Source organism: Heptranchias perlo, chromosome 41, assembly GCF_035084215.1.
Source record: "Heptranchias perlo isolate sHepPer1 chromosome 41, sHepPer1.hap1, whole genome shotgun sequence".
Lineage (NCBI taxonomy): Eukaryota > Metazoa > Chordata > Chondrichthyes > Hexanchiformes > Hexanchidae > Heptranchias > Heptranchias perlo.
Window position 1 is genome coordinate 4,196,007 of NC_090365.1, and position 20,193 is coordinate 4,216,199.

The following is a 20,193-nucleotide window of genomic DNA, read 5'->3' on the forward strand; positions in this document are numbered from 1 at the left end:
CTGTCTTTCCTGAAAAAAAATTCTTTTCCCCCACTGAAGAAACTACAGAATCACATGAATAAAAATCAAGTTAGGTGCAAAAGTAAAATAATGATATAAGAATGGAGTCAGAATGCAATGAAACATCAGAAATACATGCACTGGATGAACCTGCCTGGTTGGTATATGCCTGAAGGCACCATATGCAGCGAGGGACATTAGATACCTTACAGCCACAGAAAGGAGACTACCATCCCACCAGTCTGGATTGAAGTCAAACACAGGTAAAATGCCCCAGCACATTGTACCAAACACCCTTCCACTTAGAGAGTTACGAGAATATCAGGATTCACAGTTTCAGCAAAATAGCAAACAGCTGAAGATTTTTTTTGGAACTGATCCCAAGTCATACAGCGGCACCAGCTCATTTACCTCTGTGTAGCAAGGTTTAATTCGGTCATTGCTCACTGATCTGAGCAGCAGAAATAATATTGATTAAGTTTAACCTCAAGGTAAACCTGTTCTTTATCTCTTTTGTTCAATGGGGGTAGCTTTGCACTCTATTTTAAAGGGTGCACAATTTCACTCGGTGTAAAATCCCACTACTGGGGCAGACCCGGTGTGAGCAGTCGAAACACTATAAGCCTAAAAATGACTGCTGACAGTATTAGCCGTCAAAAGCTCAACAAGTTCATAGTCATTCTTTTGTCTGCTATTTTAAGTCAAGCATTAACCCACTTGTTTTAAATAGGTTAATGCCTTGAAAATAGCAGACAAAGGAGTATCACAGAAACACATTAACCATTTGTCTACTGCAATCACCAACAGTTATAAGTAATTTATACTGAACTCTATTTTAGGAACTAACAGGACAAGCATGCACGGTTTCACTCAGTGCAAACTCCCATACAAGGACCTCATATTCGATGTTTAAGCTCCAGCAAAAGATTATACCGCCAAGTTTGCAGGTCATGAGAACAGACAAAATACTGGGATTTTCCACCTCTGTCCTTGCAATTTCCCCTCATTAAAATGAGTGGGTAGAAAATCAGGAGCTGATGAGCACAGTGATGAAAAATCCTGGATTCTGCAGTAATACAGAGCCAAGATTGTTAGATACTTGGCAACTGTATAAAGTTTCAGTGATATAAGCACCACTGCACAAGACAGATGTAACAACCAACTGTGACAAAGTATAATCTACATTGAGATTAAGTGGAGGATCTACATGGAGGGCACTGGTCATTGCAAAGTAAGCACAGAGTGACACTAATCACACAGATAACAGTTAAAGCCTAGCAAATGCTCCAATGTTATTGACCAGTTATTTACAATGGTCTTAGTTTGCAGTGTTGCCTCTAGGATTTCAGCATCATAAAAAAGATATAAATTAAACATAATGAAGGATGTGTGAAATTTCTGAGGCATTTGCAGCTGTGGGTAAAGTACTGGTGGTGGCAGCAGGGATCTCCTGGTTTAAGTTGATGAATTAAGAGCATCACACAAGAAGTGTATTGGCACAAAATTAAAGCATATTAGCTTAAACACGTTCCTCTCCCAGCCAGTGACAACACTAGTTTGTACTCAAAATCTCATTACTACTGTATATCAGGAAATTCTCCATTAGCCCAGTGGCAACCTAATGCAAATCAGTCACATTTGCAGGAATTTATTATAATATATAAACTTTTAAATCTCTAACTTTATCCAGTTCTGATGAAAGGTCATTGACCTGAAACGTTAACTCTGTTTCTCTCTCCACAGATGCTGCCTGACCTGCTGAGAGTTTCCAGTATTTTCTGTTCTTATTCCATTTTTATTGTTGGATTGATGAACGACGAGTTACATTTCATGTTAATTGAGAAAACTATAACTAATCAGTCTTCTTCACCGCCCGAGAACACAAAGAGGACAGTACTTACTGGTACAGTTATCTTCTCCAAAGGTCAGCCTTAGGGACGCTAAAGGCAATGCAGTGGAGAGCAATAAGTCTGATTTCTGGTGTTCGAGGAAAGAAGTATGAAGAACAATGATGAGTGAGGATTCCTCAACCTCAAAAAAAGGCACCTCAGAGGGGACTTTATAAAGATTTATGAGATAATTAATAGGATAGAGAGTAAATACAACAGCAAGACAATTGCACCCAGACAAGAAGGCACAGGTTTAAGGATTGTGAATGGTAAATTTAGAGCAGATATTACTGATGTCTAGGTAATCAAGAAATGGAATGAGTTGCCAAAAAACAGCTAGATACTGCGATGGGAAAGGGGTATTAAGATCAAATGGGCTGAAAGACCTTCTTCATCCGGACCTAACTTTTGAAATTCCACTTTTAAGAGGCCCTAACAAAACCACATCAACCCACTCCAGATCCTAGAAGTCTCACATCAAACTCCCTTACTTTGAGGTAAACATTGTCTTCTTAGAACACAACTTTCGTACTTCCTGAAAAAGGGACTGGAACTAAAATTAAAAGTTTTCGCCCCTGGGTGGAATGCCTTTTGTGCAAGAAATTTGCCTCGACTGCTGTTGGCCACAGTTCCAAAGGCTTCCAACAATCTTTCTGTGATCAGATGGATTTCAAATAGATTTATTAGTTGCCGTTCCTCCAGTGAAATATTCATCAAACCATTCTTGGGTACGTGAAAGTTCATGCTCATATATTTAGGGGTTGCCAGGAACTATAAAATCTAGTTTTTAAAAAAGTGAAATCACCAGTTTTTCAGATTTCGGTAACACTAACTACGCCCCCGCCCCCCCAACACTGCAGTCATTTACATAACAACTTAAGAAATAGGAGCAGGAGTAGGCCATACGGCCCCTCGAGCCTGCTCCGCCATTCAATAAAATCATGGCTGATCTTCGACCTCAACTCCAATTTCCCGCCCAAGCCCCATATCCCTCGAGTCCCTTAGAGTCTAAAAACCTATCAATCTCAGCCTTGAATATACTCAACGACGGAGCAGCCACAACCCTGTGAAGAATTCCAAACCCTGAGTGAAGAAATTCCTCCTCATCTCAGTCCTAAATGGCCAACCCCTTATCCTGAGACTATGCCCCCTCGTTCTAGACACTCCAGCCAGAGGGGAAACAGCCTCTCAGAATCTACCCTGTCAAGCCCTCTCAGAATTTTATATGTTTCAATGAGATCACCTCTCATTTTTCTAAACTCCAGAGAGAATAGGCCCATTCTACTCAATCTCTCCTCGTAGGACAACCCCCTCATCCCATTTGGTTTAGTTTTTCAACAAAGTCCATTCATGTATCTCTACACAACAGTTCTCAGAGTGAACGCGTCACTCCCTTTGAAGTTTTCAGTGTTGCCTAAAGGTGGAATCACTGCCATGTGACTCAACAGTTGAGTACACACAGGCAGTTATTCAGCGACATTAGATGCAACAAGAACAGAAGTGTTGGCAACAAATTCAGAAAATGAGCCTCAGAACTCTGGAAACTCGGGGTGACGATCAGGCCAAAGAGATATTGTGAATGTCATCCATCCAGGACTCCCAGTGAAGTTAGTCCATGCAGCCTTCGTTCCATTTGAAAGCAGACTTTTAGAGCTTAAAGCTGCTGTCAAATGAATGACCAATTTTGTGTAAGGCAGGCTTGGTGTTAGAAAACAGGAGAGGTCTTTTAAAATTGATCTATTGTGATGTAGTTTACGCTAAAACACACACAGCAGATTAACACTTTGAATAGTTTATAAATGTTTCCACTTTAAAAAAAAATAGTAAACCCCCCCCAGCATTCTGGCCTTGCTAGGGAAAGACCAGCATGCTGTTTACTGGAACATAGTATATTGGAAATAACAAATTAAGCTAGAAGATTATTTAGGGTGCATTCACACTACAAGTTTAGCATTGGTGTGAAATGGTTTCAACTTAGTACCAATGCTAAGCTTGTGTAGCGTAAATTGGGTTTGAAGTGACTCAAATGAAATGGAGTGAGACTCCCTCCTCCAGAGAGTCTCGTTTTGCTTCACTCCAGGGTCGGGTCAGGTCAGGTCCTGACTCGCAAATTCAAGCTGGATTGATACTATAACTGTAGGGTTGAAGTGAAGTCAAAACCGGCGCTAACACAGCCCAAGTTCACTCTCCATTTGTACATCAGTCAGCGCAACAATTAGTATTTATATCACACCTGTAATGTCGAAATCCATCAAAACAGAACGGATGTTGAGCATCAGAATGGTTAGGTGAGATGACCAAAAGCATCGTCGAAAAGATAGGTTTTGAGGAGCCTTTTAAAGGCGGAGAGGGAAGTAGTAGAGGGGTTTGGGGAGAATACAGCCAAAACAATTGAATGCTAGGGCAGAGGAAAAGGGGGGATGCAAGGCAGGCCAGAGCTGGAGGGCTAAACCCCTGTTTACTCAAATACAGGTCAATAGTCTGGTCTTGCAAAAAAAACATAGCTTTTAAAATAAAATTCTTAAATAAATTGTTCACAATGAATTCTTATTTTTTAATTATACAAAGCATAACATTTTAAATGTTGAACCCCAGACTTTATGTTATAGTTTACAATTAATTGCCTAAACAACAATGCCCCTTCCCAACTCCTCAAATGAATCATTCCACTGGATGAGGCCATAGATTTAGCCAATAACCTGAAGTGCATAGAAAAGATTTAATGTACCTCATCATCACTGGAACAGTTGCTGATCATGGCAGAGGCATCAACCTTGCAATTGCTTTGGCCAATGTAGTCAATTAAGATTTATAACTTTGGCTTTAAAGTCAGGGCGAATTTTAAAAGTCTACTGCTTGCAAGGCTACATGGCAGCATAGAGCATGAGTGCTTCAATAAATGGAACAGTAGAATGATTTTGTACCTACAATTCCAAGCATAGCTTTCTCAAATCTGGTCTTGCAAGATTATGGTCAAACTAGCTCAATCTAGTTGCATTTTTCAGTCTCCTTGTATGCTAGTTAATAAACTAAAGACCAACATTCGCCAAACCATCCCATTTTTCAGTAGAATAGGATTTGAACAAACTAGCACCACACCACTAGTAGATGGTAAAGTCCTGGCTAATATTTATCCCTCAACCAACATCACTAAAATAGATTATCTGGTCATTATCTCATTGCTGCTTGTTGGACCTTGCTGTGCGCAAATTGGCTGTCGAGTTTCCCACATTACAGCAGCAACTACACTTCAAAAGTACTTCACTGGCTTTAATGCGCTTTGGGGTGTCCTGAAATCATGAAAGGCGTTATATAAATGCAAGTCTTTCTTTCTTTAAATGACAGGCCAGTTAACCCATTACACTATATAAATAACATTTCCCAATAATTAACTGCTGACCAAATTGGTAAACTTGTAATCGTTATGTTACAACGAATAAACCTTTAAGACGGATATCAATTACAAAAAGTGTTGGCCAGTGCTCACCCTGACATCTGCTGCCATCAAAAAAAACTTAATATGGATCCAAGAGAAAGTGGCAAGTTGGATCCAAAATTGGCTCAGTGGCAGGAAGCAAAGGGTAAGGGTCGACGGGTGTTTTTGTGACTGGAAGGCTGTTTCCAGTGGGGTTCCACAGGGTTCAGTACTAGGTCCCTTGCTTTTTGTGGTATATATGATTTAGACCTAAATGTAAAGGAGCATGATTAAGAAGTTTGCAGATGATACAAAAATTGGCCATGTGGCTTATAGTGAGGAGGAAAGCTGTCGACTACAGGAAGATATCAATGGACTGGTCAGGTGGGCAGAAAAGTGGCAAATGGAATTCAATCCGAGAAGTGAGAGGTAATGCATTTGGAGAGGCCAAACAAGACAAGGGAATACACAATAAATGGGAGGATATTGAGAGGTTTCGAGGAACAGAGGAACTTTGGAGTGCATGTCCACTGATCCCCGAAGGTAGCAGGACAGGTAGATAAGGTGGTTAAGAAGACATAAGGAATACTTTCCTTTATTAGCTGAGGCATATAATAGAAGAGCAGGGAGGTTATGCTAGAACTGTATATAACATTAGTTAGGCCACAGCTTGAGTACTGCGTACAGTTCTGGTCACCACATTACAGGAAGGATGTGATTGCACTAGAGAGGGTACAGAGGAGATTGACGAGGATGTTCCCAAGACTGGAGAACTTTAGCTATGAGGAAAGATTGGATAGGCTGGGGTTGTTTTCATTGGAACAGAGGAGGCTGAGGGGTGATTTAATTAAGGTGTATAAAATTATGAGGGGCCTAGGTAGAGTGGATACGGAGGACCTATTTCCCTTAGCAGAGGGGTCAGTGACCAGGGGGCATAGCTTTAAAGCAATTGGTAGAAGGATTAAAAGGGAGCTGGGGAGAAATTTTTTCACCCAGAGGGTGGTAGAGGCAGAAACTCTCAACTCATTTAAAAAGTACTTGGATGTGCACTTGAAGTGCTGTAACCTACAGGACTATGGACCAAGTGCTGGAAATTTAGATTAAGATGGATAGCTCTTTTTCGGCCGGCAAGGACTTGATAGGCCGAATGGCCTCCTTCTGTGTCGTAACTTTCTATGATTCTATAAAGAAAATCATGTCACAATTCCAAAGCTTACTTTACGAAAATATATGGCAGTCATTTTAAACTTTATATCTGTAAGCCAGACAATGGTTTTTAGTCACAAAGGACAAGGAAATACAGCAAAGTCCAATCACTGTTGGCACAAAATTGATCAAAAGCAGAATAAAATTCAATTAAAACTGAAGCAATGCACTATATAAACAGACACTGGTAGCGAATTACAGGGCTGTAATCTGACCCTGTGGTTCAATAAGTTTTACTCATAATTTAGATTAACTGAGTCTCTCGATTAAATCACCGTGATACCCAGATATTGAATATTCTCCACAGAACACGTACTGGGCGATGTATTTTCTTTGTAATTACCAGACTTTTTTCCACATCACAAGGTATTAACCCTCCTGCCAACATCCTCATGCTTCAAGGACATGCAGCCATCTGACTGCCACAGCTGGCAAAAGAAAAATGTGTTTAAGGAAATCTAGCCTTTGGATTCAGGTGACTGCTTATGATGCACGAGCTTATCCTTATAAGAGCATAAGAAAGCCAGGAATGAGAAAAGGTCATCCAGGCCCACACCTTCCACAGGCCATGCAATTATATCGTTGACCAACCAATATCCAAGGTCTCTCTATGCTTTCTAACACCCACGTGAATCAAACATTTATTAATATCTCCACATCCCTCACTAACACCTCGCGCAAGTGGCCATTCTTCACTCCAGGTCTAGATGGTGAACATCGACGGGCTGTTTTACCACCAAAGGCGTCTAAGCCAAGCTCGATCTTATCTGCGCATTATCCACGTAGGATGGGTCGTTAGAAAGCAATCAGAAGTGGGGGCCTTGGCTAATTTTTTGTCTTCCAAGCTGGGGGCCTAAGTGAAGCCCCTCGATTGAGATCAGCAAACTCAGGAACTGAGCCCTGGCCCTTCTGCTCTGTATCCAGGCAGTGTCTTTACTCACTTTCCAGCATTTTGTGCTTTTATTTCTTATAAAAGGTTCAGATAGAAAAAAGGTTCCTTTTACCTTGGGTGCATGTTCTCACTGCCGCTACTCATACAGAAGCTAGTGTTGATGCTGTTAGAAGGACCGCAGATTTTCATCCTATATCCTTTGTTTTGTCCGTTAGTGTTCAGTGCTGGTGATGACTCTCTCCTCCTCTCCATGTAAGGTGGTGTCCGGTCTAATGCCCGGTTGCTGTAGTCCTGCAGTCCACAGTAGGTGGCTGAGGTCTGCATCGGTTTCTGGGGTTTATCTCTCCGAGGTGCTGGTCTCGCAGATTTGGCTGCTGCTGTGGCTGAAGCAAATGGACTGGATGCATAAAGGGTGGTGTCAATCCCGCTGTCACTGGATGCTCCTTTCACAGAGGCCTCAAGGTCGACCTCCATATGCTCCATGTTGTCAAACCATTTTTCATCACTGTGGCTGCTGGAGGCATTGCTGGACAGAGTATTACTACTTGACTGGCTTGAGTAATGGGCATCGCCCTGTTAAGAAGATGACACAGAATTAGAATCAGAGCCGCAAACAGTGCCTTTGGAGAAGACTCAATGTAGACAGCCTAACAGACAACTATTTCAGCTTCAAGATAAAGGACAGGGCTTTCCATTTCCCTGCTCGCCAGCTGCGATTTTAAGTTGATTAAAGTGAGCGGGTGGCGAATTGCGGGCCGGTGAGCAGGGGAGCGGAAAACCCCAGACGACAGCTCCAAGAGCTTAAAGAACGACATCGGATTTTATCACAAATTCTTTAGCAGAGTGACTGCAGTTTCGGGAGAAGTGTGGATGTATAAAATCACAATCAGATTTATGACCTAGGATGGATTGGTTTATGACTCAGTTAATGTACTGCATGGTGTGGAACTAAGTCTTGCAGACCAAGAAGGTGCTGGGATGGAATTAGCACCCATACCCAGGTTTATTCGTTAGGACTCCAACTGCTATCAAGTGATTATTGGTGAAAAGCATGTGTGTATATCAGTTAAGGACAGAATTAGCAATGCCCTCAGAGTCCAAATAGTCTTTCAATATTCATTGTACAGGGTAACACACGGGCTACTTGGGGGCAGATTTGGGCAGCAGTGATCTTAGAATCACACCCCTGCAAGAATCAGAGCCTTCAGGAGAGAAGAGAAGGGGATGAAAAAAATAAAGAAAAAAAGACTTGCATTTATACAGTGCTTTTTACAACCTCAGGACGTCCAAAGGCGCTTTTCAGCCAATGAAGTACTTTTTGAAGTGTAGTCACTATTGTAATGTAGGGAAATGCACGGCAAGATCCCACAAACAGCAATGTGATAATGGTCAGATAATTTGTTTTTGTTTTAAAAATGTGATGTCGGTTGAGGAATAAATGTTGGCCATGACGCCGGGAGAACTCCCCTGTACTTCTTCAAATAGTGCCATGGGATCTTTTACGTCCCCGAGAGGGAAGACGGGGCCTCGGTTTAATGTCCCTTCCGAAAGACGGCACCTCCAACAGTGCAGTACTCCCTCAGTACTGCACTGAAGTGTCAGCCTAGATTTTGTGTTTAAGTCTCTGGACCGGGACTTGAACCCATGACCTTCTGACTCAGCGGCGAGAGTGCTACCAACTGAGCCACAGCTGACACCTTGTTCTTCAGATATAGCCATGTTCTCTGCTAAGAGGATCATACCAAAGAGAATGTGATATCATTTAACGCAGTTGACAATGGCATTGGGTTTTGCAGAACATGTCAGATAGAGAATGGTTTGACAGGACACATGTAGTCAGACTACAGAAATAATGAGACTTACTTTGGGATGCCTGTTGGGGGAATCCTTGCCTGCTAGCTCTTGTCTAGGGAGACGCTTATTGATACTGTTTCCGGAGGCTGAATAAACTTTAGATGCTGTTGGTACATGCCACAAAGGCTCTGAAATTAAAGAGTTACAATTTTTAATTATAGTAACACCTTATTAACACAAATAGCTTGCAAAAAAGGCAGATTACCACCAACTCCACAAAGCTGCAATGGCTTCTTTTGCTCTTCCCAACTGAAAATGATTCAGCTGCACAGAGAGTAGCCAGGAACAGGACACTGAAGTGGTGAATCCATTCGGCTCCCCGTATAGTGTTTTTTCGGGCCAATTTGGTCGTCTTTTTCCTCTCCTCTTATGATGACATCGACTTCTGCTAAGCTACGGTTCCATGGGTGCTGGATGCCCGCTATCATCCAAGTGATCATTCATGATGTGTGAGCTCAAACCATGAGAGTTGGGAGGCTATTTAATGGAGGAACATATCACAGGGGGTTGGAACACAAGTGAGGAAGTTATGCTGCAGTTGTTCAGATCCTTGGTCAGACCCCATCTGGAGTACTGCGTTCAATTTTGGGCACCCAATCCCAAGAAAGATATACTGGCTTTGGAGGGGGTGCAGTGCAGATTCACCAGAATGTGACCAGGGCTTAAAGAGTTAAATCATAAGGACAGGTTGCATAAACTTGGCTTGTATTCCCTTGAGTTTAGAAGGTTGAGGGTTGATCGAATCGAGGTTTTTAAAATAATAAATGGGATTCGATAGGATTAGATACAGAATAAACTATTTCCTCTGGTGTGGGAATTGAGAACAAGGGGACGTAATCTTAAAATTAGAGGCTAGCAATTTAGAAGTGATCTAGAGAATCTGGTGTGAAGCACTTTTTCCACACAAAGGGTAGTCGAAGTCTGGAACTCCCTCCCCCAAAAGGGTCAATTAATATTTTCAAGACTGAGATCGATAAGATTTTTGTTAGGTAAGGGCATCAAGGGTTATGGAGCAAAGACGGGTAAATGGAATTGAGGTATAGATCAGCCATTTAATGGTGGAACAGGCTCAAAGGGCTGAATGGCCTACTCCTGTTCCTATGTTCTCACCTAATGTCCACACTTGCTTACTTTTCTGACTCATTTTCCCCTCCTTAACTCTTGGGTGCCAAGGGTGACTTTGGTGCTTTTTCTGCCACTCTGGCTGAGATCAACTAAGTGAGGATGGTCAGGTGATTGCACCCGCAGCCCTCCCAGTTGAGCAGCTGTGAACATTCACAGTCTTGCACCACACATTAAAAACAGCAAGGTATTGTAGGGCTGTCAACACCAGTGGAATGGCGAATTACTGTTTTCAAGGGGTGTGGGGGAGTAAAATTTAAGCAAAAGAACAGCCGTAATGGAACACATCAACAAACGGAGCAAGTATAATTAGGACTGGCAATTAAGGGGTTAAGGTCATTGTGCAGCTGGAGGGGAAGTCAAGGGTATTTCACCAGCTCTAGCCTCAGCAGTACGAGGGGAGGTATAAGCAGCTTTCGCAGACATCGCAACACATGGGCCACACACAGTTCCATCAGGATTAATTTAAGACAAAAACGTAATCTCTGTATTTTTTTTAAAAAAGAGAAAAAGCATCTCTACAAAAACCCCCACACAACAGACAAGATCAGTTTTACCCACTGCCAACAACATGAGCAGCAAGAGAGCTTCTGAAAGGTCTGATGTTCTACAGTCATTAACAGTTTAAACACAGCTGCCCGCTCAGATGTTATTGTTTAATTAAAACCAAAGAGCTGCAATAGAATACAAAACAAATCCTTCCTTAAATCTAACTCGGTTATAACGCTTACTTCAAGTAAAAAGATGTAGGGATAAGGGGGGATGGAAATGAAATGACTAAACACAACATTCTCTTGTGGTTGCTAATTCAAAAATCCACATCGTTCACCTGAGGAAGGAGGTAGCCTCCGAAAGCTTGTGAATTTAAAATAAAATTGCTGGACTATAACTTGGTGTTGTAAAATTGTTTACAATTCAAAAATAAGTAGAGTACTGAAAAGATTCCAGTACAGTGGTCTTTTCAGCTAAAGCTGCTGTTGACAGACTGGGCTTGTTTATCTCTGCAAAGCCTCACAATTGTGCTTGTAACTGTACTTTAAAATGGGGCCTATATTTTTTTCCAAGCTTTATGAAAAGCTCTCTAGCAATGAAACTCATTCTGCCCGTCCTTCAGACATCCCTCAATAAACCGTTTCCCCATAAACCGGGGCCACTGACCCACATTCATCCAACCCTGGCACTTTCTAATTAAGGTATCCTATTAAACACCCACTGGTTTTATATGACATATAGACAGAGCTGCCAATATTGGACAAATCTTAGGTAAGAGATTTTTATTTGCCCGAGGCATTGCCTTGCACTAAAAACAAATTAATTAAAAAAGTGTTAAGCTGAAACAGTCATGTTCTTCTTTCCTCTCTCCACAGCCCGCTTGGCTGGGTTTGCAAGTGATTCCTCTTACTGAAAGATAAAAGAATGCTGTGGAACAGAACGCTATGAACATGGAGCTATCCTCTAATCTCTACAGCAGCAGTAAAAGCTCTTCGCCCCTACTGTAGCACCTTGTACAACTCCTAGCATGCCAGATTAAAAACACAACCAGGCTTTGTCCAACATTAGCAGCTCTGCCTACACGGCCTTGGGTCAACGTCAGAAGACCAAGTTGAGACTCAACTACCTAGAAGGACAAGGGCAGCAGGCACATGGGAACAACACCACCTGCACGTTCCCCTCCAAGTCACACACCATCCTGACTTGGAAATATATCGCCGTTCCTACATCGTCGCTGGGTCAAAATTCTGGAACTCGCTACCTAACAGCACTGTGGGAGAACCTTCACCACACGGACTGCAGCGGTTCAAGAAGGCGGCTCACCACCACCTTCTCAAGGGCAATTAGGGATGGGCAATAAATGCTGGCCTTGCCAGCCACGCCCACATCCCATGAACGAATAAAAAAGACTGCCAAACTTATCTCACAGATCCTTTACAGTCAACAAACAAAGGCAACAGTTATTCCACGAGTCTGGACTAGATTCAAACCCAGGTCCCAGAGGTGAAAGAACAGCGGCTAATGGTTAGCTAACCCACTGTGACACCCAGCGCACCCCATCCCAGAATATTACATTTTTGAAAAGAATTCCACTTTTTGTTCTCATTTTGTGTTGGGTTTTTATTTGGTCAGCTTTGACTATTAGCTAACCAGGAAAGAATTTGCCCATACTAAATAGTTGGTCTCATTGATGCAAATGGATTGAAATTGTATCACAGTAGGTACAGCACAGGAGGAGGCCATTTGGCCCATCGTGCCTGTGCCGGCTCTTTGCAAGAGCTCTCCAATTAGTCCCATTCCCCTGCTCTTTCCCCATAGCCCTACAATTTTTTTCCCCTTCAAGTATTTATCCAATTCCCTTTTGAAAGTTACTATTGAATCTGCTTCCACCACTCTTTCAGGCAGTGCATTCCAGATCATAACACCTCTCCGCGTAAAAAAAAGTTTCCTCATTTCGCCTTTGGCTCTTTTGCTAATCAACTTAAATCTGTGTCCTCTGGTTACTGACCCTCCTACCACTGGAAACAGTTTCTCCTTATTTAGCAAAGTTAGTGTCCCAGGTTATATTTTATACACTATGAATTTATGTAAGGACTTGCACGACACCAGGTTATAGTCCAACAGTTTTATTTTAAATCACAAGCTTTCGGAGCTTACCTCCTTCGTCAGGTGAGTGACGAAGGAGGTAAGCTCCGAAAGCTTGTGATTTAAAATAAAACTGTTGGACTATAACCTGGTGTCATGCAAGTCCTTACATTTGTCCACCCCAGTCCATCACCGTCATCTCCACATCATGACTATGAATTTATGCTGTGGTGGTTATGAAATTCCTCTGGTAGTGGCAAAGGAGCAGGGAGCTGCAGATGCCTATGGAACTGTACCCTGCAAGAGTCAACACTATTAGGGGAGGAGGTGAAGGAGAAAATTAAAGCTGTTTGCCCCCACCACCAGAGGCACACGATGTGGAGGGGTAAAAAGTGCATACTATCTACCATAAATTACCATTTTTATTTCGCTCTATTGTGCTGTCCTGGCTCGTTAATCCTCCAGATGAAGAATCCCCACTTGATAGCATGTCATCTCTGTTGTGATGCTCGTACGGTGGAAGTGGACGCTGGCCTCCTCCATACCTGTCATTGAAATAAGCAGAAGGCATGCTCCAGTTGATGGGTCAAAACATTAAATAGATGCTGAAAAATTAGCATTCCAGGTTTTATTTTATACACCAGGAATTAGTCATTTTAATAAGTTGACTAATTTTGAATACGCCACAGTCTAAAGTAGCCCCTCATTTGAAGAGCCCAGCTGTTCTATTGAATCTAATGGGGAGATCTAGCATCAAGTACTGCATTCAGCCTACGCTTCTCAGTGCAAATACACCTGGGGAATGAGGTCAGCGTTTTAGGGTGAGGGCTGTGGAAAGAAGGAGGGGAGAACAGCACAGCAAAAATGAGAATGGACCAAATTATCAGAATTTCTTCAGTGCAGATATGCTCGCCAGTATAACATTTCAGAAGGTAATTCCATTGTCTCTTTGTAGTACAATCTGTACAAAACAGTCTGATCACTATTCAGCAACAACACTGGAAGTAATCACTGTCTAATGAAGTTTAACCCTGATACCAGATTAACGTCTGTAACCTTTAAAATCCTCTCAGCACAAGAGGCATAAGACAGTTTAACTTTGGTAACAGCCATTTTTATAGCTCTATTTTCTCCCCTTCATAACCGTCCACCTTTGACATTGCCCATCAAATGCCAGCAGAGATCACTGAAGTATGGTATGAGGCAGGGAATCTACCAATGAAGCATTATGGCATGTCAAGTCTTTTACAATCACCGGGATGGTTTTTCTGAGGGTTAACTCCTACTTTAAACTCCCACCCCCCGACCAAAACCCATCTCAGTTTTTCTTCCCAGCATCTCCTGGTCGTGCAGTAACTGTGATGATCTGGTTCCGGGGTGTCTCCGTGCCACTCTGAACCTGGCATTTGGGTAATGCACAACAGCCCAGAGATAACTCCCCCTTCATCTGGGGAAGTGCCCGGTATCTGCTTTGTGCTTCCTCACATGGCTGAACTTGGCAGAATGGGAGTGTCCCACTACTCTGTAGGATTGGTCTTTTGTTATAGGAACATTTCCAGTTCCAAAATAGAATCCACATGCAAGAACAGAGTACTGATGAAGGGTCTCGCTCACAACATGCACTTGTCTTCTCTTTGCAGATATTACTTGACCTGTTGTGCATTTTCAGTTTTTTTTTTATTTCCAGCATTCACAGCTTTGCTCGTTATCTCAAGACACAATCTACTTTTATCAGTTCAAAAAGACTCCAAGCAAGGCAGGAGGCAACCCTATAATTTGGTGCCTTGTTTACAACCTCGGACAACTTTTGCTAATACCATGTACATAGATTGGAATTTAAGTTATCAAGTTAAACAAGACAAACAGGAAGGAATTTGTTTTTCTGTGTGTTTTCAATTTCTTGCATCACCCCATGTTAAGACAAGGCACCACATGACTTTTTTTGTAGTACTATGAATATCACACATGCAGGGACACAATTAGTGATGATCACATGGGGCAGCTCTTTCTTTACAGAAATGACGAGACCACACCTGGAGTACTGTGTGCAGTTTTGGTCTCCTTACCAAACGAGGGATATACTTGCCTTAGAGGCGGTGCAACGAAGGTTCACTAGATTGATTCCTGGGATGAGAGGGTTGTCCTATGAAGAAAGGTTGAGCAAAATGGGCCTATACTCTCTGGAGTTTAGAAAAATGAGAGGTGATCTCATCGAAACGTATAGATTCTAAGAGGGTTTGACAGGGTAGATGCTGAGAGGGTGTTTCTCCTGGCTGGCGAGTCTAGAACTAGGGGGCATAGTCTCAGGGTAAGGGGTCGGACATTTGGGACTGAAATGAGGAGGAATTTCTTCACTCGGAGGGTCGTGAATATTTGGAATTCTCTACCCCATAGGCCTGTGGATGCTCAGTCGTTGAGTATATTCAAGGCCGAGATCGATAGATTTTTGGACTCTCGGGGAATCAAGAGATATGGGGATCGGACGGGAAAGTGAAATTGAGTCCAAAGATCAGCCATGATCTAACTGAATGACAGAGCAGGCTCGAGGGGCTGTATGGCCTACACGTGAGCATTTAATGCAGGACTAGCTCACCTTTTTGGGGAATTTATTCTTCACAAGTTGAGGGATGGAACACTTTCCAGACCCAGAGTCTGCATCAAGTAATTCCAGGTCAATTATAGTTGAGGTCAGGGGCACACCTAATATAAAGTACCTTCAATGTCTACCTCACAAGGGCACCTCCATTGCACCAGCTATCCGACTAGCCTTTGTGGGAGGCACCCAATTTATGCCGCTATACTAGCTCTGCCTGAAGATCAGATGCATCAAGCAGTGCCACCACACACCTGCCAGTCGGATTACACGAACATACTACAAGATGCATCGCACAGCGCAAGGAGGTTTCTACCCAACAGGCTGAACTCATGCCGGGAGGTATAAGGGTGGTTCCAACATACATTGCAGCAATATGAATTTATTACTAACAAGTTGGAGGATGTAAATTCTGAGGAATGGATTCTGCAGAACAGTTTGGGATTCCCATAGTATTCTGGTGCATCCGACCGCATATTGACTGATTGAAAGAGAGCTGCTCCACCACTTCACCCGCCTGATTGTCCGGCCTCCATAGATGAGGTGCAGTTGAATTAGAAACAGACAGCCACTCCCACTGAAATTTTCATGCCAAAGGTACAGCATTATGTCTTTTAGAGACAGCCATTAAACCAAAGCCCCATTTGCCCGTTTAGGTGGATGTGAAAGATACAATGGCACCTTTTTGAAGAAGAGAGTTCTCCCAGTATCTGGTTAACATTGATACCTCAACCGACATTTGTTGGATCTAGCTGTGTATAAATTGGCTGTCACACTTACCTACAAAATAACAGTGACTACACCTCAAAAAGCAATTGTTTTTGACAGTGAAGAGCTTTGGGATGTCCTAAGGATATGAAAGTCACTATATAAATTAAAGTCTTTTTGTGTGTATGTTTGTGAAAGATTCCAAACATAAGAGCATTTTTCCCATTTGTGGTAAATTATAGGTCTGCAGTTTTACTTTTTTCTATCAGGATGCAGGAAATTTGATCCATAATGGACAGAACCAAAGTGGTTCAAGATTTTTAATAAAAAATTATTAAGTGTAGGATCCTCAAAGAAGGGACCAGACGCTCCCAGCTCACCAGAACTCACTTTAATGTTGTACAATGCTGCGTGCACATGTTTCATTAAATCAAAAATTCCAACAAACAGCAATCATTAGACTCTGTTTGAGGTATTACCATGGCGGCGGGTTCGCGGCGGGGGGGGGGGGGGGGGGGGCGGGCGATTGGGCGCGTGGGTAACATGCCCGGCGAAATCAGTCTGCCCCGCGCGCAATCGCAGGCTGATTGGATCCACTTACCTCTTGTTCCGGGTTCCCCGCTGCTAAGCTGCGTGGCGGGCGGGCTGCGCATGCGCAGTAAGCTCTGTCGGCTGGAGGAGCTCGATTTAAAGGGGCAGTCCTCCACTGACTGATGCTGCAAGAAATCGGAAAAATTACAGCATGGAGCAGCCCCGGGGGAAGGCTGCTCCCAGGTTTAATGATGCCGCACTCCAGGTATCATTGGATGGGGTGAGGAGGAGGGGGAGGACAGAGATCTTCCCCCCGACGGGCGGGAGGAAGCGGCCTACCTCTGCCACCAAGGCCTGGCTCGAGGTGGCAGAGGAGGTCACCTGCACCACCAACATAACGCGCACCTGCATACAGTGCAGGAGGCGCTGCAATGACCTAAGTAGGTCAGCCAAAGTGAGTACACTTACTCATTCCCCTACACTCCGTCTGCCACATCAGCGCCCCCACCCCACATCTCTTTCTGCACTGCCAACACTACTCTGTCACATCACCCCTCTCACCCACTCAAACCTCATCCTCATCTTACCTGAACTTACTCACCTCGCCAGTACTCATCCCGCCACTACCACTCAACCCAATCCTCATACAATCTCATGGCTCTATCTCATACTCACCCTCTCATGCATCTCTTTCACAGTCAGCCTCACTCAACCTGCCACTACCTGTGCTGCAGCCACAGGACATGCATCACATATGTGCAGTAGGGAGCGTAAAGCAAACGTGTCATGAGCATGAAGGGGATGCACAAGGGTGTTTGAGGGTTTGTCATGGTTTTTACTTCTATTTAATTTCTGATGAACTCACATTACATATTATATTGGTACCACTACTGCCTCTTCTTTGTGAATCTTGTCTGGTTTGTGCAATAATGTCCTTTCCTGAGGATCACAATGAAGACCCACACCTGATGCCACCCATTGTGTCACTGCAGAGTGGGTGTAGGTGTATTTGCAGGGCTCTTTTGTGCAGACGACAGACGTCAGCGATGTCCCCAGTGGCACCCTGGAAGGATGCGGAGAATTTGTTGAGGGCAGTAGTGACTTTGACAGCGACAGGTAAGAAGATGGTGCTCGGGCCAGCCGGGAGCAGCTCGGCATGAAGGAGGCTGCAGATGTCCACGGCTACATGTCGAGTGACTCTGAACCTCCGTGTGCACTGCTGCTCAGAGGTCCAGGAAGCTGAGCCTCGGTCTGTGGACCCTGTGGCGAGGGTAGTGCCCTCTGCGACGAATCTCTCTCTGCGGTTGCCCTCCCTCCAGCTGTGCAGGTGGATGTGTCACAGCACTGTGCTGTGGAGCTCCACGTGTCAGAGGTGGACGGCGTGGCTGGTGATGCTGTTCGCCCTCCGAGGGGGTCATGACTGCAGCTACGGCGGCCCCCATCTGGAAGATGTATATCTGAGGAGGTCCGCACGATAGGTACATGTGTCTGGACACCGGGGTAAGTGTGCAAGTTGGTGAATTTGATTGTCAGGAGGAGGGTGGTGGAGGCCAAACTTTGTCCAAAGTGACAGAGTGGCCTCCTGCAATGAGTGAGGGTCTCCCCGGTCTCCCCTCTCTCTCTCTCCCCCCCCCCCTCCCCCGACCACCTGTCAAATGGACCTTTGCAGCTGCCACACGTCCATTTGAACTGGGAGTGTTTCCCTCAGTACGGGAAACAGTCCCAGTTGTTTGTAAAATCCCAACCCTCCTAAAATATCTCGTTAATCAGGTCTGTAAACGACCTGAAATACCAAAATACTTTAAGTGACACCCCGCCGGCTTTAATTGCCGGCGGGAGTCCCACATGCGGGCTCCTGACTCGCCCCGGGAATCCCCGATTTTCGTAGCCCCACCCCCCCCCGCCAGGAACGCACCCGATCGCAGGTGCTAAAATGGAGCCCCACATTTCACCAGTCAAATTAAGTGATGGCCAGGGCCCCTTCCTCATCACACAGCTCGAGCGCGCCTGGGACCAATGAACAACAACTTGCATTTATATAACACCTTTAACATAGCAAAACATCCCATGGCGCTTCATAGGAGTGCTATCAGACAAAATTTGACACTGAGCCACATAAGAAGATAGTAGGACAGGTAACCAAAGAGTCAAAGAGGTAGGTTTTAAGGAGTGTCTTAAAAGGAGTAAAGGAGAGAGGGGCCTAGGCAGCTGACGGCATGGCTGCCAATGGTGGAGTGATGAAAATCGGGGATACGGACAAGGCCAGAATTGGAGGAGCACAGAGATCTCGGAGGGTTGTAGGGCTGAAGGAGGTTACAGAGATAGGGAGGAGGGAGGCTATGGAGATGGAGCAGGTAGATCCAAGCATACAAGGGGGTCTTTTGCAGTGCGTAACAAGCACCCTGCTTGTTCCAATCTCCTTGCTAAAGAATAACCTCAGCCCTGTCAACAAATAATGCCACCCACATGTATAAGCTCAGCTGTCTAGCCTCCTTCACGTATGGACTTGCAAGTGCAGTGACCTCTGGAAATCTTGGGTAACAATAAAAATGTGAAAAATTCATCAACATCAAGGCCTTGATCATTAATAGCTGTAATTTCCACTCGGCTCTGGAATGTAAGTACCCCCTATAGGCATGCATACCACTATTTTACGTCAGGCAGCTTTGGCTTCCTCCAGCATGACCCTAAAGTAAAAATCCCCTGAATTTGCCGGTTTGAAATCAGCAGCCACTTACGAACGTATTCTATATTTAACCTCAGATGCCTAATTGGTTAACTCTTATTATTGGTATTTCCATATAGTTGGGTAAACAAAAACAAATCTGAATCAGTCACGCAATACAGCGCTAGAAATTCTTTTGTTACTTGAAAAACCAGTTTGGTGTTTGAGGAACTGTAATTTACAATGGGTACTTGCAAGCTGCCACAGTGCTGAACAGTGTCCAAAGGCTTCAAGATTACACTAAATAAACAACACTCTCATTTAACACCCTGCCACAGAGAAGCAACTGGCTGAAGGATTTCTTTGGTGCTTTTAAATTGGAATATAAAAAAAATCTTGCAATTTAATCAAATGAATGAGTCAGTTGTCTGAAACGTAAATCTGACATGTTGACTACATCACCCCACCGATAAGTAAAGTTAAAGTTCTACCCTCTGTGTTTCACAATTATAGATGTGACGGCAGGTCTGTTAGTATCTGAAGAGAAGGGTGACTTACCAATTCAAGTGCAGATCTACTGTCAAGTGACAAAGGGTCTAAACCTCAAACGTTAGCCCATCTTTTCTCTTTTTAGGAGCCGATGGACACACTGTACATTTATGGTATTTTCTATTATTTTAGATTTGTCGTAGTTTTGTCTACACAGGTGATACCTTATGAGAGTTGCCAGTGTCTTTGTCA

At 43.7% G+C, this 20,193-nt stretch overlaps 1 protein-coding gene across 4 annotated transcripts in view; it reads right to left on the reverse strand.

Annotated features, from left to right (window-relative positions):
• sipa1l3 (signal-induced proliferation-associated 1 like 3) overlaps window positions 1–20,193 on the reverse strand; it is a 192,572-nt gene that overhangs the window by 33,968 nt on the left and 138,411 nt on the right. For all 4 annotated transcript variants that reach the window (XM_067974935.1, XM_067974937.1, XM_067974936.1 and 1 more), the window contains 3 exons: window positions 13,373–13,500; window positions 9,266–9,384; window positions 7,515–7,975 (listed from right to left, as the gene is read on the reverse strand). In XM_067974935.1, coding sequence (XP_067831036.1) covers window positions 7,515–7,975; window positions 9,266–9,384; window positions 13,373–13,500 — 708 coding nt within the window. The remainder of the gene's footprint in view (window positions 1–7,514; window positions 7,976–9,265; window positions 9,385–13,372; window positions 13,501–20,193) is intronic.